This window comes from Heloderma suspectum, chromosome 4 (assembly GCF_057233095.1).
Source record: "Heloderma suspectum isolate Gila_16-S chromosome 4, 16-S_ref, whole genome shotgun sequence".
Taxonomy (NCBI): domain Eukaryota; kingdom Metazoa; phylum Chordata; class Lepidosauria; order Squamata; family Helodermatidae; genus Heloderma; species Heloderma suspectum.
In genome coordinates, this window is record NC_139461.1 from 71,258,609 (window position 1) to 71,285,535 (window position 26,927).

General features: G+C 42.6%; 1 protein-coding gene across 3 annotated transcripts in view; it reads right to left on the minus strand.

Moving 5' to 3' along the window:
* MAPRE2 (microtubule associated protein RP/EB family member 2) overlaps window positions 1-26,927 on the minus strand; it is a 136,172-nt gene that overhangs the window by 26,069 nt on the left and 83,176 nt on the right. For all 3 annotated transcript variants that reach the window (XM_084849603.1, XM_084849602.1, XM_084849601.1), the window contains one exon: window positions 17,469-17,596. In XM_084849603.1, the coding sequence (XP_084705729.1) occupies window positions 17,469-17,596 (128 nt within the window). The remainder of the gene's footprint in view (window positions 1-17,468; window positions 17,597-26,927) is intronic.

Genomic DNA, 26,927 nt, shown 5'->3' on the forward strand with positions numbered 1-26,927 from the left:
TATTTATCACAGATGACAAAGTAACCAGGCTTATTATCTGCTGCAGCACGTAGTGCTACGCATGCCTTGTACTGAATACATCCAATGTGAACATTTACCTTTTCACACAGTTATGTGACTGTTTTTCTATATCATTAGAAAAAAAAGAGCAATAACAGCAATATTGAGAAATATTACTGGAAAGATCAAGAAAAATGTTCAGGTTATCGAAGTCAAGGGAGAAAAGGCATATTGATCCTATAACATACTCCAACAGATTTAAGTTCTATTCATTTGCATGGCACTTTTTCTTTTAAAATATACACATGTATAATAAGAGACCCTTATCTACCATGATAAAATAGGATGCTAGGTTGTGTTTTGTTTACAGCAGCCCTTCCTAATCTGCTGCCCTCCAGATATGTTATTGTTATGTTATGTTATACTTTATTTCTATGCTGCCTTTTGGCCAAAAGGCCCCCAAAGCGGCTCACAAAAATATACAAATACAATATTTAAACAATACACCAAATACAAGTTCAAAGCAGAAGTATCACAACAGCTATTTAAAACTAAAACAACTAAAGGCCCTGTAGCCTGAACACACCTCCTACCTATCCAAAAGCAAAAACCCATAATCAAAAATGCCAGAGTAGAGCTGGAATAATCCAGAGCTCCTTATAAGGTTTCCCAGGCAGAGGGATGGGCAGAGCAGATGAGGAAAAAAATGCCTGGGTTGGAACAGCGCCTCCCACTGAAGCAGAGCCTCCCAAGCTGTAGCTCCAGCCCTGCTTTTAAAGTCTCCAGGTGTGTGCGCACGCGCGGGGTGGAGGCAGGTGGAACAGCTCACACTCAATGGAACAGCACCTCCCCCAGAAGCAGTTCTCTCAAGCTGCAGCTCTAGCCTTGCTTTTAAAATCTCCGGGGGGGGGGGAGCAGGTGGAACAGCTCACCCTCCATGGAACAGTGCCTCCCCCTGAAGCAGTTCTTCAGTTGGAATACAACTCCCATCATACCCAGCCAGCACATAGTCCACCATATGAAGAATGGCTTACAGGGTGGCACCAGCAGCCACAAGTGTACAGCTCATCATAGCTCACAAATTCTAGTCAATGGCCATCAATTCAAGTATCAAGCAGCTGCCAGTGTCACAAAGCCAAAATGACAACCCCCAAAAGACAAGCCTAAGTATAGTCAAGGATGAAAAGGAACTAGGAGGCAGTGATAGGAGTCTTAGTCAACTGGAAAAGACCCCAGTGAAGAGGCAGAAAGGTTCTACTTGTCTTTTGACTACCCAAGGTGATGGCAGCGGCTTTCAGCCTCCATACACAGTGAAAAGAATTAGGGTTCTAACCCCATAAGTGCTGATAAAAGTCTTGTAAGAGCCCATATGCTGCTGAGACACAATCTTAAATTTCTCCATTACTACAGTGGCCAGGCTGATACTTTGCACGTCTCATTCAGGCCCCACTGCTTCCGGCCTAAAGGTCCCGCAAAGGGCTGGATGTGCCTGATCTCATCTGATCTCGGAAGCTAAGCAGGGTCAGCCCTGGTCAGTACTTGGATGGGAGACCGCTTGGGAATCAGGCTTCTTGCATTGAGCACAGGGTTGGACTCGATGATCTTGCAGGCCCCTTCCAACCCTATGATTCTATGATCTCCCAAAATACTGTTCAACAAAATGGTAATTAAGATCCTATGCACTGCTACATGAAGGTAAAGCCTCACTGAGTTCAGTGGGCTATCTCAAAACACACACACACTTTTTGTTCCAATTTGACTCACTGCTTACTACTACAGACAACAGAAGATGCACACACGTGGCTATCAGAACTTCTTGTACATTTCCCAACATTATGTTTCCCTCTGCCAAGTCAAATAGATATAACTGTAGCACAGTCTACTTGTCTATTATCAGCCCTATTCAATTACCATGCACAAACCTAGCCACCACACTTTGTCCCTTAATATTGGCTAGTTTTGTTGCCAGTGGAAAGGATTATGTTCCTTCCTAGCATACACACTGTCCCTGTTTCTTCCTACCGAGAACCTATTTCATGGTATTGTTCCGTATAAGCACTGGAAATAGGGAGCAGGATCAGGAGGAGAAGGAAGAACTGCAGGTGGCTGGCTTTTAAACACTACACACCTTATACATTTCCCCCTTCAAAGCGTGATGTTCTTCAAACCAGATCTCAGTTCCAGCTAACATTTCAGGTTAATTTATTCAAAATAAAGACAGGGAATAACACAAATCACTCTCCAAACCTACTCTGGAAGTACAGTCTGCCACCACATGAAAAAACTAGCAAAAAGGGACAAGATATTAAGAGTAAAATGATCCACATTATGGGATTTGGGAAGCATACCCCACTGCGGCATGTAGTAACAATTTTAGCTAGGGTCAACTGTCATGAGGAGAGAACGTGGCAGAATGTCATTAGAAGGCAACTGCTTCGAAAACTAGCCTTTCGGGATCCACAAAATGAGCCACGCTATAACCCAAATGATCATTTCAGACATGTCCTCTCCAAGATGCTATTTGTGTTGGCAGGCAAGTCACAATGTAGCACAGACTAAGTTAGTACAGAACTGATGGGATGCATATTTTAAGGCAACAGTTTGACTCCCCAGGATATGCCAGAGATTCTTCATCTCCTGCTGGTGACAGAGGAACAGCTGGTTGGGACACAGGAGAAGGCCTTCTCTGTGGCCACACCTAGGTTGTGGAACTGGTTGAGATTATTCAGAGGTGAGTACACACAATTGGATGTCATCACTTAACAATCCCAGGACTGAGCCATGGGATAGGTTCTGATACTATGGTCTGGTAGGCCCTATATGGCTTGGTTTTTGAGAGATTAGTTGATGTTTCTCAATAGGAAAGCCACAGAACTCTGCACATAGTTAAAGGTACTCTTTCCTTTATTGATATTATACAATTCCTGGTGTGAGGAAGGAAGGGGGGTATTAAAAAATGCCTCAAAGGTCATCAGCTGTCACTGAAAGGAACTATAACCAAAGCTGGCAGCATTAAAACATGCATGTTGCCACATCTTTCTGAAAGCAGTTCAGTATTTCCTTTACAACTTGATGTGCTTAATTTCCTCTGGATATTGATTTAGTCATCAGTGTTTTCAATATTCACAGGTTGGGTTACAGATCGTATTTGCAAATGTGGCTGTGTTGGCTACATGCATGAGTGGTAACTTCTCTTGACCCAGTTAGAGTGCAGAAATTCTATACTGCTTCTAGAACAGAACAGAAGGCAGATCACACCACTGCCTGTTATAGCACAGATCTGGCAAACTCACCCGCCCTTTTTTCATAAGAAAAAATAAAAGGTTATCTGTTATGGCCTATGAAGTGCTCATTTTCTACAGAAAAAGTAGCATAATAAGCCAAATATTGCTAATTCTAATCTACTGAAAATTTTGTTGCGTTTTTCTTTTTAAAAATGAGTTCGATGTTCCATTTGCTGCCAGGACATAATTGCACTGTGGCTATCATCAAAGAGAATACCATCACCATTATATTATTCAAAACTTTAGTATAGAATCATGTATTTCATTAAACTGCCCAATAGTGTTTTTTGAATGGAAGTTTTTGTTTAAACATTTCCTAGAGAGATACCTCAATACATCAACATGCACCAAATGTGTCTCACATTTCTATAGCAACTATGGGGTGCAGCAGAAGAGGGCACAGAACTGCAGGGAGGAAGAGATCAGGAACAAGAAAAAACAAGGAATTGGCTGTGCAAACTGAATTAAAAATATGAGGATGTACATTTACACAAAGTCAGAAAAAGCCCAGAACCTTGTATCAAGCACGGAATTCAGCTTACTGAGAATCCCGGCTTTAATTTAAACAAAAAATGACTGCTGATAAGACAGAAGGAGTAGTGCAGGTTCGTGTAGCAGCTTTCCAATTCCTCCCCCACCCAGTCCAGCAAGACCACAAACCAGGAAGAGATCAGGGCCTTGTTAGCTCGGAAGCCATGTTTGTTGCCTTCACAACAGAAGCACATCTGCAACACCCCGTGGCAGTCTTGTTGTTTTCTGGGCAACCAGGCAGGCTAGGCACTACCCTAAGTGACTTGCTGCTATAATCTCTGAGTCTCCCCTGTCCATTTTGTCAGAGGGTGAGGGAGAGGGGTCCATATTGATTGTGGGGAGGAGATCCTGGACAACTGGTTTTTGAACATGTTATTACTCTTCGAGTTCCAGGCCCATGTACACACACACACACACACACACACACACACACGGGTTCTAAAAAGGGAGAGGAAGGCATAAGCTCAGGAGAGCATATGTACTCCTGAACCACATGTACTGATTATCAGTGCTGTCAGAGCTAGAAAAGTTGTCATCTATTTGGACAAGGGGCTAAACCCAAGCCCTTCCACTCACCAAATGTTGATGGACCTGACATACTTTGACATCTGATTGATGGGTGGAGATGAGGCCATGCATACGGATGATGTGAGTGCATAGCCCACTGCTGTGCCTGACCATTTTTTGGACAGAGGCCAATATTTTCCTATAAAGGATGCACTTATCTGTATGCACAACTTTAAGACTGTACTTGTTAAAATAAATTGTACTGCCTTTCCTTTAACATATTCCACTCCCTTACAAGTATGTCACTCTTCCCTATCTGCATTGCATTTTGCTGCATAAAGAAGGCTATTTGCCTGAAATAAATTTCATATAAATGGGTCTAGATGGCTCTAGAGAGAATCACTGTGTTTGCTCGATAGCAGTGATGAGCACGCTCTACTACAAATTCACAGATGGGACCACAACAGCAGCATCTTGCATTAAGTATGCATGATGTAACTTTTTGGCAAGGACAGGAATAACTGCAGAACAGAGTAGATTCATTTTACAGCTATAGCTTTTCAAAATTGTGTGTGTGGGGGGGACTTGTTAACATCCTTATATTTATGAAAGCTACTTTAGGTCAAACATTTGGTTTTGCTTTCTAGATATTTAACTGGACTATAAATTTTGAACAAGAACACTGTATTTGTTTAAAAGTCAGCTTAATAGATTTTTCCCCTCCCCAACTCCAGTTACATTTTTAAGAGTTTTTTTTTTAAGGTTAATCTGTCATATGAGCAGCTGTTTCATATATACACTGGGCTCATAACTATCTCCTCTAACTGGCAGTCATCCTCCAAAGTCTCTGAGGTCTTTCCTGTCCCTACATCCTCAAGTTATTTTAACTAGAGTTAATGGGAATTGAACGTAGGAGAACCTTCTGCATGCAAAGTGTACCACTGAGAAGAAAGTTTATGGAACATTTATTGCAGAATGTTTGTACCCTGTAATCCCAGCCTTCCCCAACCTGGTGCCTCCAAATGTTCTGGACTACAACTCCTAGAATTCCTGACCATTAGTCATGCTACCTGGGGCTGATGGGAGTTGAAGTCCAAAACATCTGGAGGGTGCCAGGTTGGGGAAGGCTGCTGTATCCTATTTGCAGAAGAAAGGCTATCCAGTCTCTTAAGTATCTGTAACTGAAGGAAAACTGAAGAGATACTGGGGGAAGAAGGAGGGCAGAGGTGCTAGATTTGGAGTAACCCCTTTTTATAACCTCAAGCTGGATTACGGAGATGTGTGAACTGTTCCACCTCCATTCCTCTCCACCCATGTCCAAAGTGCATGGTAGTTGATACTCCAAGAACACTACCGTTGGCATTTCATCAGCCTTGTAACTGGATTTGTATCCAAGAGACCAAATAATCAAGTCTTCAAGGGTTAACTCTTGAGATCCTCAATGTATTCTCCACAATAGGCCTGTACACACTTAATGACAGGCCATGGGTTAAACAAACCATGGGCTGTTGGGATGAGTGGGAGAGAGCAGGCACACTGCCTGCAGCACATACCAGCTTCTTCCACTTTTAATCAACAACCTGCGACAGGTTAACCGCTGGGTTGTTTAGCCCCTAAGCAACCCATCGGCCTGGGTTCAGATGTCACACTCAACAACTTACAAAGGAGTCGATTGTGGGATGTTAAGTAAAAGCAGAAATGGCAGGCACATGGGAGGCAGCGCACTCACTCTTTCCTGCTTGTGCACGACAGCCTATTGGTTGATTATACCATGGATTGTCATTACATGTGAACCAGGTCAATGTCTCAAATAATATTGTAGCCCTGATTTTTACAGTGCTAGAACTCTGTTATGGGAAAATACAGCACATCTCTAATGGCTCTCAACTCAAGTATAAGAAACTATTAAGACCAAAAAAAAAGACAGACAACACATAGCTTGAAGTGTAAACTGAGCCTCCAAACTACCAAAATCTCCACTGTATAGCTTAAAATGTGACAAAACAATTTTTAACTTTTGCCACCTATATCCTCTAGATCCTGATATTGATGCAGGTGTTGCAGAAAGAATAGCTGAAAAGTTAGCAACTTATCCACAGCCCTGTAGAAGGCTCTAGCAATTACGGTCACGTAGAATATTAAACGAAATAAAACGACTCAAGGGTTTGCAGGTAAGTGGCAATAATCACAAGAAGGCCCATACAGTAGAATAATTCTAAATCTATGTGCCAATTTGACCGAATATCCAACACAGCCTATGTAGAAAAGCAATCTATTTAATCTCTGCCGTTATTTAAATGTGCAAATAACTCAAGACATCAAAAGTGTAATCAATTAATCAATCATATTTCACACCCTCTATTCCACAGCTATAATAAGAGTATTCTTTTGATAATACATATTCCTTTCACTCCTTGAATTCATGCTACAGCTACAGACCATAACTGCCTCTTTATTGCTCAAAATTATTAAATGCAAGATTTTTTTAAACCTGTGATAGTCTACTGCTATATTATGAGAAACAAGAACATGTTAAAGACTTCAGGAAAATACATCAGTGTATGCATACACTATGGAAGGAAAATGATAGCTATTGACTAGCCAGGCAGAACTGCTTGAGAATGTTTTGACCAACTTGGGATTTCTGCATCCAGTATCTACCAAAGCTTTTCAGTCAGAACTGGACTAGTCACAAGGCCTTATTAAACATGTGCTCCAGTGTGTCATGCTCACAGCAGACATCATCCACCAAGGAGTGTCACAGGGAGCTTCTGAACATGTTTAGTGTGGCCTAGTAAGGCTCTGGGGTTTTCCAGAATATCCTGGATTTACTGACAGATTCTAGAAGGCCTGTTTTAATTTCAGTTGCAGTTCCACCCAAACAGAATCTTAAATCTACAGTTCAGATTCAGGTTGATCCAAATTTCAGTGGCATTCCTACTGGGGACTATAATCCAAATTAAATTAAACACCACTACAAAAGATTAAATGAGATGTGATTAGATCTAAATTTATACAGGACTCTCCTCCAGAATCTGTTGTCAGTAACAGTCTGAAAGAATGTCAAGTAGGAATAGGCATATCAGGAATCAGAATCCAACAAAATGGGAAACCCCACAAAGGATGCCAAAAGCAAAATGCAAGCAAAAGATATTTTTTATTGCACAAAAATAAACAGTTCCAATGCATTTTGGACCTACATGTGGTCCAAAACACGTTGGAGCTGTTTATTTTTGGGAATAAAACAAATCAGGAATTAGGCAATATAACAGTATAATCATATCTGCATTATTCTGTGACTTAAAGTCTATTTTGCCATTTGCAGCAATGTTCTGCCACTCTGTCATCTCTGACAGCCCAAACTGTGGGATTGTATTCAATGATGTTGTTCTACCAGTGGTAGGGAGACTGCTGGGGGAACAGATTTCCTCTCCCCTCTGCAGCTCCCTGCACACATCCCAAATCTGCTACAGAGAGTTGGGGGACACTTCAAAGCAGATCTGGGGTGTGTGGGAGCTGCAGGGGGGAAGTCCTGTCGCATAAGCATACTTCCGCTCATGAAACACTGGTTCCAAGCCCTACCCCTTCATAGTAATGTATCGTGGGTCACTCCATCTCTATGTTCACGTAGTAGTAATGGGTGTTACTTCTATATTTTGTTCTCTAGATAGAATACTAGGGTATAGCATTTTCTTACGTAGAGAAGTTACGTATTAAGCAGCATAATGTCATTCATACCTTTTAAGGGGGGCACCCAGGATGCCACTCTAAGCAAATATAGCCAGGGTGAAAGCATGCAAAGGAAAAGCTGCTTATAGTACATGTATTCTTCTTGAGTCTTAGGTGTGTGTTTGTCTTCATTAAGTAGGCCAAGCGCAGCATAGTGCTTTCTGACAACCTGCTGTAATAGTTATGTGCCAGATGATTTCAGTTTTGTGGTGTCTAAATTTAGTCTGCAGCTCTATTAACATTACTTTTGTGAAAATGAAAAGTGGAAACCCTTTCCATGCACTCAAGAGTCCTAAAATTCTTAGCTCTGGGTGTGTGCATATTCTCACCAGGAAATGAATTTTTGGTATCCAGGCAAAAGGGCTGGGTTCTGTATATATTTATGCACTTCAGTGGGAAAACCTCAAATGAGTATGCTTTAGGGTATTTCAGTCTTTGGCTGAAATGGTCACATGAAGGCACAGACTGGAATGTAATACTTTGGAGCCAAATAACTCTGTTCTTATTCACATCTCAACTGGTCACCTGCACTTGCTTAGCCCCCTTCTTTCGCAGGTGTTCGGCCATAAGGAGTTCTTCAGCTGGAGTGTGTGGTTAAGGGTTGGTTTCTCCCATCTATGAGAAGCCTTGCCAATATTACAACAAGATATTGTGCCAAACAGCCTCATCCAGACAACTGCCCATGGCTTCATAAACCAATTGTCCATGCCTCAGACAAGTCCATGAACCCACACATCTCCCTCACCGTGCTTTGCACATTGGCTTCAGGGTGGAGTTGCTGGCTTGAATTAAGCCAGAGTTCCCTATTATCAGTTAACAAAAAAGGAAAATAAGCCAGGATGAGGGAAAGGCATGTGGCCATAGCACTCATCTATGGCTTCATAAATCATGGTTCCTGAAGCCTTGGAAAATTCTCTGAAAGCAGCCATAATGTAGTAAGGGTGGTTTGATAAAAAGGTTCTAGCCATGGTATACTGCTTGGGAATATTGAAAGCATTCTGCTTTGCACATCCTCAGTGACTACCCACATTGGTGTGGGCCACAGAATGACACAGGCATATATTGGAACTGCCAAGATGGTACATAGTGACAAAACGGTTATTATCACTGCAAATGAAAGAATACAGTTTGGGTAAGGCTGCGCTACAGTATTCTGTGGGAAACTAACCAGGGCATTTTGAATCGGCTTGCAGCACTAGTGAATCCTCTCTGTTAGCCTCAATTGATGTTTTGGGGACCCCAGTCACTTAATTCTACCCTTTGTGTTTGTGAGCCTTCATCTTTTTTCATTCCAACATTATTTTCTCCTGTGCTTTAATTTTAGGTTGTTCACTATAGCCAAATGAATATATAAATTCACTATATATGAGATTGTATGCAACTCTTAAGCTTTTGCTATAGAACTCCCTCCCTTCACCAGCCACGTTGCCAACTCTTGAAAAACAAAATTCTAGTACCTGTGCGGGGCCTGAGGGTAGCACCTGGTAGCTTAGGGTGGACAGCCCACAGAAAACACTCTGTTTATGTAAACTGTGCAGCTATCGCATGTGCTTACATGCCAAATGCTATGTATAACACACATCTAGCCAACGCAATATTTAAAAAACTAAGCACTTAGAAAATACTTATTAATTTTACAGGTAGGAAGACAGGAGCCAAGAAGTGTCTGAAGGACAAGTCCATGGGCAAGAATTCAAATCACATGCAGAGTAGTTCACTTTGGTTCATGTTCCTATCTAGATTACAAGATCAAAACCAAATATGCATTATATGTTCACAGAATTAAGCAAGAGAAGATACTGCATACTCCCTGCCCTGCCCCAAAAGAATAATATTCACAGGACTTGCACAGAAGTACTCTCTTAACCTCCTTATAAGCAAACTCCCTCCTCTCCTTTTTTACACACTCAGGGATGATGCCTCTGAGCTTATGTTGCCATCTCTTCATGCCCACTCTCCAGTGCTGCTTAACCTGCGCCATGTTCACTTAGCTCCCTCTCACCAGGTAGCTGGGCTGGCAGTATGGACATGCTCAAGTCCCAGACAAACAGCCCAGTGTGGTTTCTCCTCATCAGCTGCCTGTCCATCCACCCCCTTCCTCCAGCTTCGCAGTGACACAGAACAGAAAATGAGCAAGGCTGCTATCCTAACTCCTCCTTGTACCCCTTGCCATGGGGAGGCCCAGGCCAGAAAAACAACAAGAACTGGATGTGATGCAGTAGTGTATGGCTATTTGCATTCTCACACACTGCACATGCACACACAGTATTCATACACACAACTAGGGATACTGGAAGCATTTGAAGGAGGGATGCACAAATATGCACGGTCTGCTCAAATGACTGAGAGCAGAATCAAGGTGATCACAACCCACCATGAGTAGATCCCTTGATTCTGCTTGCACCCCAGCCCTGGTTCCCCTTTCCCCATAGCTGCAGTGGGCTGCAAAACATAGCCAGCCTAAGATAATGGCCATTGATGTTGCTGTTAGTGTCCATGATCTCAGGCCATCAAGCTCTAAAAATGGCTGGCACAAGGCAAACAGCAACTCACTTTTGAAGGCCCTCTTGTTCCAAGGGCCTTCAGTTGTGGGTCACTTTTGCGCCTCACCAGCCATTTAGGAGTATACAGCAGGTCTAAGTCTACCTACTGAAATCAATGGAGAACTACACAAATGCTCACACGCATGCACACAAACTGAGACTCTTCCCAACTCAGCATGAAACCATATGCAAAATTTTAAAAAAATAAACTTTTCTTAAAAAGAAAAATTGGACAAAGGTGAGATAACTGATTTCTCATAACTTTTCCAAAAACGGGGGGGGGGGGGGGGGGAATACCCTCAAACCAACCAGGGTGATCGTTTTTTGGTTGGTCAGCAGCCCATCCCCCCAAATGCCACAATACTCAAGCATTTTATACAATACAATATGACTTGTTCACTCTTAATGCTAAGAAAATGTTCCTGAATATTGCAATGCTTCCCACATCCTCTTGCCCTTTGAAGTCTTCTTTAAATGCAGCTATTTTATGGGGACTAATGTTATGCTGCATGAAGACTGGAAACACTTCAAGGAACACTCTTTTTTAAAACAAGAAAAGAAAGAAGAATAAAAGACCAAATTAGATCAGCACAGCAATTCAAAAACTGCACAGAATTACTGAATGGCCTGCATGCAGCTGTTAATTCATCTGAAATAATCTCTTTGTCTTGTTCTATCTTACAAATGTGTTAAAGTAAAAACAATTAGGCGACTTCAGACCTACGTGTAGCCTTGAAGGTATTGGGGGCCTGCAGAATCTTGTTCTAATTGTGAGAACACCAGTCTTCATTTAGAAAGGTTTCCAATCCTCACAGTTGTAGAGTTAAACTAGAAAGTGAAGAACAGTATAGATGCCATACTGGGTCCATCTTATCCTGGATCTGAAAACCACTTTAAACCATGGTTTCGAGTTCTTGGCTAAAACTAGGAAGCCTAGAGAATGTTAACCATAATTAAGTTTCTGTCCAGATTTAAAGGGTTGTGGGGAATTCACCCCCCAAAAAGAAGGGCTTGGGAGTGTGCAGTCCACAGCCTGGTTGCCTTTTTCTTAAACACGACAGGGAGGGAGCTAGTATTACATCTGCATCAACCTGATAAAGGCAAAGGCAAATAAAGAGGAGCTCCCACTGATAATACTCAGATAACTGTTCCCCAAGAATGGATTCAAGCTTTCAATTCTTTCAGTGTAACACTTGGAGAATAATAATAGTGTAGATTTAGAGTAAGTGCAAAATCTTCATATGAAGCTTGGCAGCAGCCATGGTAACCATGATATTATGTTACTCCAATCCATATTTAGTAACTCTTTATCTGTACCCCTTGTGAAACGTTTCAACAAAGCTCTCAATGCTGAACAGTAAATGCGAGTGGGTTTATTTTCCTTATCTAATAGTCCCATCTGGGCCTCTGATCACTTGCATTAGACTCATGTTAGAATAAACTTTTTTCCTAAAGTAGTTGTAACACATGGTGGTTGTTTTCTGGTTCTTCTCCACCACTCCCTACCCTGCCTCCTGTCAAGGGCTCCTTGGAGGGCTCTCAGTCTAATCCAGTAGCCAAGTCCAGACGCAGACAAAGGGACTCTTTTCAAAGCTTTATTCTTCTTTTACAACTTAACAGCTCTACAGGTAGCAACTAGATCTGAGCAGCAGCATCCCTATGCCCTAAGTTAGAACAGTTGGTCCCCGTTTGAAGGGCAATTACTGGCAGACCCCTGAATATAAGGACTAGGGAGAATCCCTCCCCTTTTCCCTTGGATCCTCTGGGCGCAACCGTTCTTTGAGCGCGAACCATTTGGCGCCGCTCTCTGCGTCTGCGCCGCGCATCCCCCCCAGTCTGCTATCTGTGCTGAGTCACTCCCTGGACTGCTTTCTAAACTAGGAATGTGGGTGGGATGAATCTCCGTCAGCTGTTGGTCCTGGGAAAAAAGGAGCGCGCTCCTCTCCCGAAGGAGCGACTGCTCTTCCTCAGCATCAGAACTACTCTGGGATTCTATGGACTCAGTGTCCACCCTGACACCTCCCATGGTTGGTGGTTTATATATAATAGTGTTGAATGCTTAGGTATGGGGCAAGTAGCCAGACCTACATCCGAGCCCACTAGTGCTAACAACTGCCCCCACACACCCAGCATACTTCCCCTTCTTGTGTGTAAAAGGTCCATGAGTAGCAATTGCCGATTTTAGGCCCTGTGCAACCATTTACAAATTAGTGAATGTTTGTTTCCAAGTTTGGGAAGAAAGGGGTGAGAGAAGCACCAACCACTTACCATACACAATAGGGTCACGGCTATGAAGCAGTGATCTCTGGCATGCCAAATTTCTCTCTTTTGGCAATGTAACCCACCTCTGAGAAGAAAACCAGTAATGTTCAAATTTGTATATTCATTTGATGCAATATATTATAACAAACAATAAACTGAGAACACTGAGTCTATGAATTAAAAATATGTGCACACTTTTTAAAAAGAAGCCCCCATACACTAATATCTGGGCAAAGTGACTCAGCTAAGAGGCCTGCGACTAATAACAGATCTGGAAGTGTCACTGTTCAATAGTAGAGCACATATACTGCAGCACGCAGAAGAACCTGGGGTCAATCCCTGGCATCTCCAAGTTGTTGTTGTTGTTCTTGTTCAGTTGTGTCCGACTCTTCGTGACCCCATGGACCATAGCACGCCAGGCCTTCCTGTCCTCCGCTCTCTCCCGGAGTGTGCTCAAGTTCATATTCATTGTATCGGTGATGCTATCTAGCCATCTCATCCTCTGCCGTCCCCTTCTCCTTTTGCCTTCAATCTTTCCCAGCAGCAGGGTCTTTTCCAGGGAGTTTTCTCTTCGCATTAGGTGGCCAAAATATTGGAGCTTCAGTATCTGTCCTTCCAATGAGCAGTCAGGGTTGATTTCCTTTAGGATGGACTGATTTGACCTCCTTGAAGTCCAGGGGACTCGTAAGAGTCTTCTCCAGCACCACAGTTTGAAGGCATCAATTCTTCAGCGCTCAGCCTTCCTTATAGCCCACCTCTCACAGCCATACGTTACTACTGGGAAAACCATAGCTTTGATTATACAAACCTTTGTCACCAAGGTGATGTCTCTGCTTCTTACTATGCTGTCTCGGTGTGCCATAGCTTTCCTCCCAAGCAGCAAGTGTCTTTTAATTTCATGGCTACAGTCACCGTCTGCAGTGATCTTGGAGCCCAAGAAAGTAAAATCTGTCACTGCTTCCATTTCTTCCCCTTCTATATGCCAGGAAGTGATGGGGCCAGATGCCATGATCTTAGTTTTTTTAGAGCTGGGAGAACCCCATCTGCAACACTGGAGAGCTGCTACCAGTCAGTGCAGTAGGCAATAGTGAACTACATGGCCTAGTATAAGGCAGCTTCCTAATGCTGTGTTCTTGAAATTTGCATCTTCAGCCTGACATCTTGAGATCTGTTTTTGTATCCTTCGGCTAGTGATTCTCTAGTTGTATAGTGGGGCACCCCAGAATGCAATGAGAAATAAATATATAAATAAATGCCTCTGCGAGCTCATCAGCCATTTACAGGAGTAATCTACTTGATCCATCTCTGGATAAACTTACTGCTCTGGCGTCACCTCCTTTTATTAAGATTCCATTGGGGGCAGGTAATTGTACCACACCTCTGTATCAAGTATGATTGAATCATTCCATCACTCCTGATACAGCAAGGCCCCAAATAGTGAGTCCTATAGAAGCATGGGGGTTGGGCTCTGAGGACAAGTAATTTGACCTTACACCCCTAAATTTTGACTTTTACAGTGTGCAAGGGTAAAATGTTTTTCAGTTATCTGAAATTTAGGAAATACTGGCTGCATTCATATGTAACAATAAGCCTGAAATTCTGGCTTATTAAACCACAATGTGAAAGAGCAGCATGCTCATGCATACAGCCTATTTGCTTCTGTTTCACCCTTCCTTTCGTAGAGGTGGGTGCGTAAACCAGGCAAAGATAACTTAGGGTGACATTTGAATCTGGAATTATGGTTTATTGTACCCAAACAAGCCAAGACTCATGAACAACAAACTTGGTTGAAAGCTGGCTTGTGATCCTGTCTTGTTTTAGGGTAATAAACCATACTCCCAGGTTTGGACATCATGCTAAGCTATTCCTGCCTGGTTTGTTTACCTATTTGCATAAAGGGAGGGGTTAAGCAGGCGTGAACAAGTTTCATACACCAGTATGCTGCTTGTTCACATTGTGGTTTAATAAGTCAGAATTCATGGATTATTATGCATGATCATGGCCAGTATCTTAGATTATTAGCATGTATTGTAATCATATGTAGTTTCATCAAGCAATTTTGATTGTCAAAGTCCTCATGCACAACAGTGGCACAACATCTGAACTGCTCAGTGCAAATGTCACATCAGAGACGTTTAAAGGAAGCATTGCAAGAAAGCAGACAACTTTAAAAACTGAACAAAGTTCAGGCTGCTCTCCACATTCACACCCCACAATATTTATCTGAATATAAGAACAGTGGAGGAAGCAATAACATATACATATGTAGAAATAAAAAGAAAATGAAACCAATGGATTTTGCAAAAAGGCAAGTTAAATGGAGGCAAGGGTCTACTACCTTTTTAGTATGTCCCAAAACAATTAAAAAGAGGCATGAGATGGGGAGACACAAAAATACCATATATTTATCACATTTGATCAAGACAAGAGAAGCCACAGTATCACTCTACTGTTCAAGGCCTTTATACCCTCGAAGGTCTACCAAATCCCCACCAATACATGACATTGCCCTTTGACCCAAAGATGCTGACCCAAGTGCTGAATTGAAAGCGACACTAATTGCAACTTTATTCATCAAGATAAAAGCTAAACTATATATCTGAGACTGAACTAACTCAGCCAGACATTCCTACCAACTAGCCTTCAATCCAGCAACAAATCCAAGTCCCAGGGTGCAAAAGCATGCACATCAAACAGAGCCACAGGCAGGCTCACTTTCACAGGTCCTCATCTCTAGTTGTTGCAGAGCCTTACAGAATTCTCCACTCCAAAGCCAGAGAATTATCTCCATTTACCAGAATTTTCAACTTCTCATCAAAGCCAGTAGAGAACAATGCTTTCCAATACATGGCACTGTCTGCAATACTCTGCTCCTCATTTGCAATTATCTGGGTACTTCCAACTACATTCATTAATCCACAATATCTGTGACAAACTACTTACCTGACACAGTGGCAGCCAGCCCATATTGTGCCACACACTAGTTTTATATCTGGCAGATGAAAACATTTCAGGAAGTTCACTGATATCTTAACAGATAAAACTTGGCTGACAATCTATGGTTACAACTATGGCTCAATTCAGACATCACACCAAATCATGGCTTATGCCAACCATAGTTCAGAAACCAACTATGGCTTAAGCTTCCAAGTGAGTCAGGCAACCCATATAGTTTAGAGCTGAATGTCTGCTTTTTTCCCTGCTTCCTCAGCACTCCCACGTCTAGGTGCTTCACCTTCAGAGCCCACTGCAACAACCATATCTATGATTAGTAAATTCAGACACCATGCTAAATCACAATCATAAACAAACTGAACCCATAACTAAATATTTCCAATAACACAACTTTTTTTTCCCCAACACACCCATCCATACTTTTTTTAGCAATCACTACAAAACACACATAAACCACATGCTACTTTTAACTATACGTCTCTTATCTAAGGATGCCCCATCAGTCCAGTTTATTTAGAACGTCTATTAACATATTATAATGGGGCCACTCACAGCAAACGTCACACACAAAGGAAAAAAAGGAGAGATTAATCCAGTATACTTTAGGAATATCTTCAAGCAGTATAAAATCTATTATGTCTCATCTCATTTCATATCATTGCCCTTAGGAGCTCTGTGCATCCAGTAAAATGACTTCCAGGCAACTTGAACACCTCAGTAGCTTTTTATTAATCTAGACTCGCATCAGAAAGTTAGTATTACAATATTACAGCTCCTTATGCTCTGCCACATATTTCTATGTTTCGAAGTGATTTTGGAAACTATTTCATACATACGGAACCTGCTGGATTCTTTGTATCTGAATTTAAATTTTGCTTACAAACCATGTCAAGTTTCTGAATTTGACCAACTTAGACCCCCTCTCAAACATTCCTTTTTCAGCATGGTTGCAGCAGCTACTATGATTGTTCCCAAGCCTGTCAGAGAATGTTGAAAGATGTCTGTCCATGCAGGTTGTTGTGACATGTTTAACCACGGAGGTGCCGTGTCTTGCAAAGAGCTGGGCAGTACTAGAGTAGTTGCTAACCATATGATCAAAGCAATCCACATGGTACAAGCCTTTTGACATTATGACTGGCATGGGAATACCAAAAAAGTTGCTAAAATCATGACAGTAGCAGAAAAGGGTCTTGTACACAAGCATTTCCATAATAGGTTTGTAAATAAGGAGTCACCTTAAACCAAGACCGAGGATATATTACTAGTAAACAACCAGCTGCAGACCAGACATAACCATTCAAGAGCCCTGAAGCCTGTTCTCAAAATTCTGGGGGTCTTTTGAACTCTTCTACACATCAGTCATTAACTTGCTTTGGGTCAAACTTGGGTTCTTATACACACGTTGCACTACAGACACACATTACAAATCAAAATGTCAAATATAAAGGGACTATGTGAATTTGTGATCTCTCCCCCAACCCCCAGAGTTCCGTAAATTATAGAAAAGTCCATTCTATAAATTCTGTTATGTCAGGAAGCTAAAGATAGACTTAAAAAAAAGAGAGGCTAAAATAGAAATGTGAATGTCTGATACAAAGAAAGGTTTCAGATATGTTTTGATACACTGCTACAATGAAGATTTTAAGGTGTGTCTTACCTGAACATAGTTGTTCAACTTTTGTGTAGTTTAAAGCTACTATGTCATTCACCCATGCAATGATGTCATGTCTGCTCATAGTCTCTTGGGTTATAGAGGTAGAATACACGTTGACCGCCATTCCCCAACTGCAAAATCAGAGAGGTAGATATAAAGATTAGTGTCTGAATGTACATGTTTTTGAAACCAACAGCCAACTATCTGAGTTAGTAAGATGAAAATATATGTGGAGGTTCCTTGAGCATATTTTTATGGCTGTTTTAGAGGTGGAAGGGTCACCACAATATAACCCTTCCTTTAAAATGTTCATGTGATAAGAGATCTTCTGAAGGGCTCTCACATGGCAAAAATCCTTGTTAGCACATCCTAAAACTCTTGCGTGTCAACCCTATGCCACCCCCAATTTTTCACGGACAAGGGAGAAGTTGCATTCTTTTGAAATTGGCCTATCAATGGCATTTGACCAGAAACAATCTTTCAAGACATTATCCTGAACTCCCTCCCAAAAGAGCAACGAATATGGAAGATACAGGAGTGTGAATGATGCAACGCAAAAAGGAGATCTAGTCCACTACAAATCCATATACTTTGACAAAACATATACAATTTTTGATACTTACTACCAGCCTTTCCCTGACACAGTGGAACCAGAGCAAGGGCACGTGAAAGAACACAAAATGCAGCCTAAATTATATTCCTTGGCAAGGATTTGGGGGGGGGGGCAACCACTCATGACAAGTAGTATCCATAGGCATAGCATATTCATAAGATTATGCTTTGCATACTTTGGACCAGGGGTGGCCAACTTGTAGGCCAAAACATCTGGAGGGCTACAACTCCCATCAGCCCTTGGCAGCATAGCCATGGGGAGGGACCATGAGGAGCTGTAGCCCAAAACATCTGGAGGGCCACAAGTTGCCCATCTATGTTTTAGACAGAAATGAAGTTAGCTCTTCCTTTCTCTCCTGTGAAATTCTTCATAGCATCTATTCCGCAACCCCTAACCCCTGACTAAACACTGCTGTAGAGAGATTTACCAACTGGTGATACTTGACAACAAATTATCAGTTTAGCAAACTAGAGATCCAGAACACTATTCAAGCATTTGGACTGAATTGGGAAAAAACTGACAAGAGTTCACAAACAGAATGCCTTTATTTAAAAAACAAAACAAAAAACTTTTATTACCACACATGTGTTCTGTGCAGTTTTGCTCACATTACTGGGCGTTTATGGCATTTTGCTTACAATAGAAACATGCAGAAACTATACCCGCAAGGCAGGGCATTTCTATGACCTGTGAAGCGGCATCCATGGTATGAATCAAGAGAATGAAAACATTAAACGAATATGCACACACTTAAGCCTCACTGGGAGAAAGTGGTCAGGTTTTACACAGTGATTCAAATTACACAACGTATTATAATTCTGACATTACTACCACGATCCAGCAATGAGTTAAGCAGACTCAAGGCTAACATCAGATTGTCAGAGGAAGGGAGAAAACTAACAGCCAAACACACTCCCTTTTCCATTTTCATCCTCTTGTGATTGGGTGGGGTTTTCTGATGGTCTGATTCAGCACCAGGGAGTAACTTGGGTCCTCTAAGCTCACTCTGTGATTTCCTCTTCTTTCGCCATGTCTCACCCTTTCAGCCTGACATAGTACACAGACATTACTTGTCACATTTAGAAAGGAATGAGAAGGAATTAAACCTTGCAGCCTGCTGATTGCCCTTAGGGGATTCACAGGCTTTTGCCTTTTGTGTAATGGCTTCCACACATACCATTCTCTTCTAGAAGTTTTGTGACAGTGTTAGTGGGACATCTGCAAGAATATGGGATAATTGAAAGCCAGTCAACCAACCTATATCACCAGTTCATCACAACTTGTGGGGTCCAGTAATGGGAGATGTAAAATAGTACACAGGGAATTGACTGAAGTCAAATATAAGAAACCAATAATGGCTCTGCGACTATGGGTCAACTGACTGCCACTTGGGCTTTGGGATCTAGTCTGGGACAGGGCAGCTTGTGTATGTGTGTGTGGAGGGAGGGGCTCCCTTGATTTCTTCACCACATTTAGGAATCTATAAAGAAACCAGACATAAGGCTGTTGTGGTTCTTTGGCTCTCAGTCCATTGGCTGAGTCACTACACTGAACTCTTCAGACAGTCCTGCCTGGTTGACTTTGGGGGACTCTAGTTCCTCTCTACTGGGCCTTTATCTGAATTATATTTATGCATATTTATATTTATGTTGCAGATCTCAAAAACAGTGGCCAAAGTTAAAACCTCTCATTGGTATTCCATTTCCTTCTTGGGCCCAGGGTCAAGAGCAAACGATTGAGTGTGTGCGTGCGTGCTTGCAAGGAATCACATTCAAATAGGATACATAGGTTCAAAAGCTAGCTCATCTATGAAATTCACAGGTTACCAATCACAAGTCACTCACTTAGCCTAGCCTACCTTTCAAAGATAAAAATGATATACTGTAGTTCTCTAGATCAGAAGATTGTAATTCAAGTGATCTCAAGTTTGTTGTTCTCCCCACCCCAATTTTTAAAAAAATGTATATGCCTTCAGCACAGCTTCCTGGGCAGTTTACAAAAACAAGATAAAATACACAAATAAAAAAATATAACCACCATGTTAAATGAGAAAAATAAATTAAAATACAGTAAGAAGGCTGGTAAAATAAAAATCTCTTTGCCAGCAACAAAAGAACAACAGTGTTGAGGGGCACCTGGAGGAGTCTCCAAAAATGATCTCAGTACATGGCCAGGTTGGCATAGGAAAAAGCATTCCTTTAAGTACCAGGGCCCTAAACTGCACAGGGCTTTGAAGGTAAACTCAGAAATCAACAGAAAGCCAGCAAAATTCTTTTAATACCGGTGAGATATGTTCCCACTGACAGGTCCCAGTCAACAGGCTGTAAACTGAACTGCAGTTACCAGATGGTCTTCAAAGGCAGCCTCACATCCATTGCACTGCAGTAGTCAATCAGAGACATTGCCAGAGGATGGATAACTGTGGCCAAGCTATCTCTGTACAGGACAGGTTGCAGCTGGTGCACCAGCCAAAACTGATAGGGAGACACTACTTGCCATAAAAGTTATCTGGGCCTCCAGTGATGAAACTAGATCCTCAAATACTCCCAGACGATGATGGTAAACATTTGGTGGGGAGGGGATTGCAACCCCATCCAAAATAAGTAGAATATCTTCACCGAACAGGCAATCCACCTATACATAGAATCTCCATCTTGTCAGGACTGAGTTTGAGTGTATTGGTTCTCATCGGATCAAATGCTGAATCTAAGCACTAATTCAGCACTTGCACTGCCTCACGTGAACCTGCTGAAAAGAGAAATAGACCTGGGTGTCATAAGCCTACTGACAGTACCTCATCCCAAATTCCTGAATGACCTCTTTCACCAGTTTAATGCAAATGTTAAAGCATGGAGACAAGACAGAATCCTGCCATGGAGCTCCACAGTAGTTCCCCAGCAGCACCTTCTGGAATCAGCCGTCTACAACAAGATGACTTCAACTCCCAAACCAGATTGCCTATCCAGAAGGATACCATGGTTAATGGTTATCAAAAGTCACTGAGAGGCCCAGTAGAATTAGCACAACCACACTTTGTCCTTCTCCTGACATGAGCATGACTATGGCAGCCTCTGTACCAGGCCTGAAACCAGACTGAAATAGGTCCACATAACCAGGCGCATCCAAGAGCACATGGAGTTGAGTAGCCACCACCTGTTTGAGTACCTGCTAAGAAGGGGATATTAGCACTTGATAACTTCTAGAATCTTTAGGATCCAAGGAGGATTTTTTTTTTAAAGGTAAAAAAGGTGTCCCCAACCAGTCGTGTCCGACTCTAGGGTGCGGTGCTCATCCCCGTTTCTAAGCCGAAGAGCCAGCGCTGTCCGAAGACACTTCCGTGGTCATGTGGCCGGCATGAATGAACACCGAGATGCACGGAACGCTGTTACCTTTCCCGCCGAAGCAGTACCTATTTATCTACTTGCAATTTCTTGCTTTCGAACTCCTAGGTTGGCAGAAGCTGGGACTGAAGACGGGAGCTCACTCCGTCACGCAGCACTCGGGTCTCGAACTGCTGTCCTGCCGACCTTCCAGTCTGCAGTTCAGCGTCTTAACCACTAAGCCACCGCGGCCCATGAGTATTTTTTTTAGTAATAGCCAAATGCTGAACATATAGGCCAATATGACAGGGAAACCCTCCCAAAATTCTACTTATTTTTAATATCAATATCCCACTTTTCTTTCCAATAACAAATCCCTACCATTTCTTACAATATAGGTTAATACTTAAACAATATAAACAGAATATAATATATATCAAAAGAAAGGTAAGAATGACGTCCTGTAAATGTCTTCCTAAAACTAAGAGTTTAAAGTTAAATTACAGCCAACTTGCTCCATGTCTCTTATTTCATGAATGGAGAGCTCCCAAAATAAGAGATTCTCACATATCTTGATTATAGTAATGTGCTCTACATGACTGGAAATTGCTGCAAAATGCTGGCTGGGACTGGACATGGTACATACTACTCCAGCGACAAATAATCTGTACTGCTGGCTGATTCTATGATTCTATTCATTTTTTGAATGGTTTCAAATTCAAGGTGCTCCTTTTTACTGATAAACACCTATACAGCTTGGGATCTGGGGACTTAAAGGATCATCTTCCCTCATGTTCTCCATCCAAGATCCTTGCCAAGGTCCTCACTGAGTGAAGTTCAGCAGGAATCTACCAACAGCAAGGTCTTTCAGTGGAGGTCATTCTGTAGAATCCCCCTCCCCTTGCTGGGAGGTCTATCTAGCACAAGCACAGTATCTGTTCAGGGAACAGGTGAAAACCTAGCTTTTTCAGAAGGATTATGGAGCTGAATGAAGCTGTCTATGGATGCCTTCTTTCTGCTGAGGTGCTGTTGGCTCATGTTAGATTTGTCTCTATTGCTCCTACTTTATTTCTGATGTTGTATTTTTGGGAAGGGTTGATGATATGCTTTTGTTGACTATATAAATATTGTTAAAACTTGTCTGAAATCTACTTTGAATTTAATTTTATAAAGAAAAGTGGGACATATTTATTGATTTTTAATAGATTAAGTTATCAATAGGATGAGGAGCTGATATATGAGAGAAGTTACTCTCAGTTCACAAATACAGAAAACAAGCACAATGAAAGTGTCATTGAAGTTAGTGAGGCCTTTTTGAAAAGAAAAGAAAAGAAAAGAAAAGAAAAGGAAAGGCTGCAAAACAGTAACAAGGATCAGGATACTGTCTGGTAAGAAAGACTGGAGACAACCACAATGAAGCATGAAGCACTACTGCAGATGATTTGGCCAAGAAGGAGAAAGCCCCTGAATCTTTGCCAGATTTTTTTCTCCCAGGGATTTCCTCTTTTTCCTAATGAAATGGCCTGTTTGGAGACCACTGGCTCCAGCAAAGGTCTGGGACTGGAAAACAAAACATATCACTGGACGTTGCTGTGTCATGGAAACTCCTAGTTCAACAAACTGGTGAAATGAATCTTTGCTCTTCTGCTGCTTTTGCAAACTGAAGGTTTCAAAACCTATGGAGTGCAACATCAAGAGTTCAGAGGAAGAAGTCCCTTAAAATGAAAAACTCTTGAAATGATTACATGTTTGCCAACCTGTGTAACCTGCATACTATAGCAACCTTCCCAAAACTGGTGCCCTCAGATGCTTTGGATTACAGCACCCAGCATTCCTGACCATAGGCCATGCTGGCTGGGGCTGATGGGAGTTGAAGTCCAAAACAGTTGGAAGGCACCAAGTTGGAGGAGGTTGCTAGTCAAAGAACCAGTATTTGTGCAATTTAGAAAGTGAAGAAGTTAGGACCGGAAGTATTTTTTGCTGCTTACCCATCTTCAACACTTGAACAGGTGCCACTCAGCATAGAGAAAGGAAGAGCTAGATTAGGTGAACAAGGCTGTGCTAATGGCCAGGTACCCATACTCTTTCCAAGAGGTAACTCTCTGTTTTAGAATATTTGCCTACTCTCTGAATGACAACTCCATCTAGAATGTCTTCCCAACCTTCTCAAACTTAATTGGTTTTAACTTTAGACAGACTACTAATGCATCCAAGTGAATACTTGCTTGCAGACAGAAGCAAAATACATCCAACAGAAAGAAGGGTAGAGAAAAATAAACTAAAAATCAAGTCTCCAACTATACCATGAAGTGTCAAAGAGAACTAATACGTGAAAAATCTTTCCCTCCTGGGTTTCCTCAGACCTCCTTCCCCTGGACCTACCTCTTTCCCCCAACCACTGATTGCTTGGTGGTTTCCCAGCTTTTGTGCAGTTTTTCCTACATTCTTAAAAAAAAATAAAAATGCTTCTTCTAAGTCTTAGTTTCTGGCAGTAAGAGCTTTAAACTAAAATATGTTGGTATTTGTATTTTTGGCCATGGCCTTTTGCCTTTATCCCTGCCCCTTTTTCATTCGGCACTGCCTACCACTGAAAATCCAGCCCCTGAAAACGTCTCCAAAATGGACTTTGGCCCTTGGGCTGAAAGAGGTTCTGCACCCCCGCTATAGCTATTCTTAATTCCAATTTTGAACACCACAGTGTTTGGGGTTTTTTAGAACCAAACCTAGGTTCATGTTAGGTATTCCTCAGCGCTCGCTACACAAAATTCATGTTGGTTCCCAGAGTTTACTAGCAATTCTACCAAATTTAGAAGGACCTGAATCTCCTGCAACAGTGTATATTCAAGATCACTTAGTGCGTATCAGTTACCCCTGAACAACATTTAACCACTCTAACTGCACTTAATTCAGAGCAATAGGAAGTCCTTCTTCCCACTTTTTTAATCCATACCTATGTGTAGAGTAGCAATTATAACTGTTGGCAATTGTGAATACAGGATCAGAGAGATAGTATAAGTTATTCCGGATAGAAAAGTTGGGTTTTTCTATGAAGTGGGTATGAGTTGAGACAGGAATAGGTTAAATTACCTCCCAGCCACATGATCCCAATGGAAAACACACAATTCTTTCCTCAGATATAAGGTGCTTGACTCTGCCACCTACTTGGTAGACACAATTACTGCTGAACATACTACCTTTCCTGTGAGCTCTCTGAGAAGGATGGAATGACTGGGCTTAAATGGAGGAACTTCAGGGTTCGGAGAACTATGGCGTGGTCTTTAGTTGGAAATCTACAACTGATGGAAGGATTGGACAAAGTGGTTTCTTTTAGAAAAAACTTTAACATGTAGATGGCAAGAATTGGATAACTTGCTCTGACCCCAATCCCCAAGAGACTATCCAGAACTGTGTGGATTGATATTCTATGAGTATTAGGCTGGAGTCCCTTATGCAGGCTGTCCTGGAGAAAAGCCAAAACCTTCAGACTGGAAGCTAAGGTCTCTGTTACCTTATTGGTCCCCCCCCCCACCCCAAACCCCCCATGGAAGAGATCTCCTAGTCATCACATAGATTTTCAAAGCAAGCTTCTTTCAGGATGCCAGGGTAATATCTATCACCGTTGGAGCACATCCCTTCACATCTATATGGTTCTGCTCAATCCGCAGGGCATTATGCTCAACTAGGTCATCCCAGGGTGGAAAATAGGGCCATGGGAGAGAAGAACCGATTTAGTTGTTCCCAGCTGTAGGTTCATATGTGTAATGCACAGAGACCATGAAGAACTATGGCTTCCAGGCCAGAAAAATACAACCAGAATCACTGCCTGGCACACCTACATTTTGCAGAGTGCCCAAAGTAAGATGGGAATAGGTGCAGGGACGTTCCCCCCAACTAAGATCTTGATGGTTCAGCCCGTCAACTGTGGCATCCAAATCTCCCTGGAGTTGTTCTGCTGTCAATGAAAGTACATGATTCTTCACTTCCACATCTCATTGCAGCAGGCTGAGATCACACATGTGGCCCTTTTGGACAAGTCCAACAGGACAGAGACTGACTTATTGAGCAAGTAGTATATGAAGGTGTTACTTGTTGGGAGAGCTAATGTTGGGAGGGAAACAGGAGCTACTGGAAGGTCCAGGAGTCACATGATACTTGGCCCAAAGAGTCACATCTATGTTCATGATCAGGGCTCCTTGAGGCTGTGTTAGATGCACAATTGTGTTAAAAGCACAATGTCTGTGTCATTCTTTGGGTGTTTCCTGGGTAAGCAAATTGTCAGGATTCCTTTAGCCCCCACTTTATTTCAACACCTAAAACAAACACAGATGAGAGGCTTCAGTCTACAGCTTTTAATCCATTACTTCACAAGGTCATACAGATGCACATTCTTAGTGACTCTCAGTTAGGGATGTCAGAGAATTCCACGACGCATCTCGGTGAGGCCGAATGCGTAGCCTATCACGTAGCCTATCACGGCTAACACAGGGACGCATTTGCGGAAATCCCTGGGGAAAAAAATCTGGCAAAGATTCAAGGGCTTTCTCCCTCTTGGCCAAATCAACTGCAGTAGTGCTTCATGCTTCATTGTGGTTGCCTCCAGTCTTTCTTACCAGACAGTATCCTGATCCTTGTTACTGTTTTGCAGCCTTTTCTTTTCTTTTCTTTTCTTTTCAAAAGGCCTCACTAACTTCAATGACACCCCACGAAAGGTGTGCGAAATGGAGCACTTACCTGCTCCCGTCTGCGCTGCTTTGCGAATGGCAGCCGTCCTGCGGCCGTCATTCGCTTCCTCCTCTTCATAGCCGTGATAGGCTACGTAAATACTTACGTAGCCTATCACGGTGGGGGGGGGAACCCCAGCGTACGCAAATGGCAGCGGCTACCAGCATTTGCGTACGCTGGGTTCCCCCCCCCCACCGTGATAGGCTACGTAAATACTTACGTAGCCTATCACGGCGGGGGGGGGGGGAACCCCCAGCATATGCAAATTGCGGCAGCTACTGCCATTTGCGTACACTGGGGTTTTTCCCTCTGCCGTGATAGGCTATGTAAATATTTACATAGCCTATCACGGCTCAATACAGGGACGCAAATGGCAGCAGCTTCGACAGCCATTTGTGTCCCTGCAGGGCGGCCCAGCGGCCGGATGTCTGGCTGTGGGCGGCCGGAGCTGGCCAGCGGCTCCGCAGCATGGCTGCAGAGCAGAGCTGGTTAGGCAGGATTCCAGGGGGACGGAGCACCCCCCCATCGAGGATTCCGGGGGGAGGGACAGAGTGCCTCCCCCCCACCGCGGATGCCCCTGCGCAGAGCCAGGTAAGGGATTCGTACATCCCTACTCTCAGTCTACAAAGGAATGCCTTCACGGGAATTCAAAAGGAAGTTACGAGAATTGCCCGCTGTTTGAAGAGGAAGGCAGTCTCACTAGCCTAACTTAAGGGGGGGAGGTCCCTTTGTCTCGTGAGGCTTCTGAGCACAGCTTCTCACACAAGACTAATCGGGTAGACCGTCTAAGTTCTGCCCCTGCCTTCT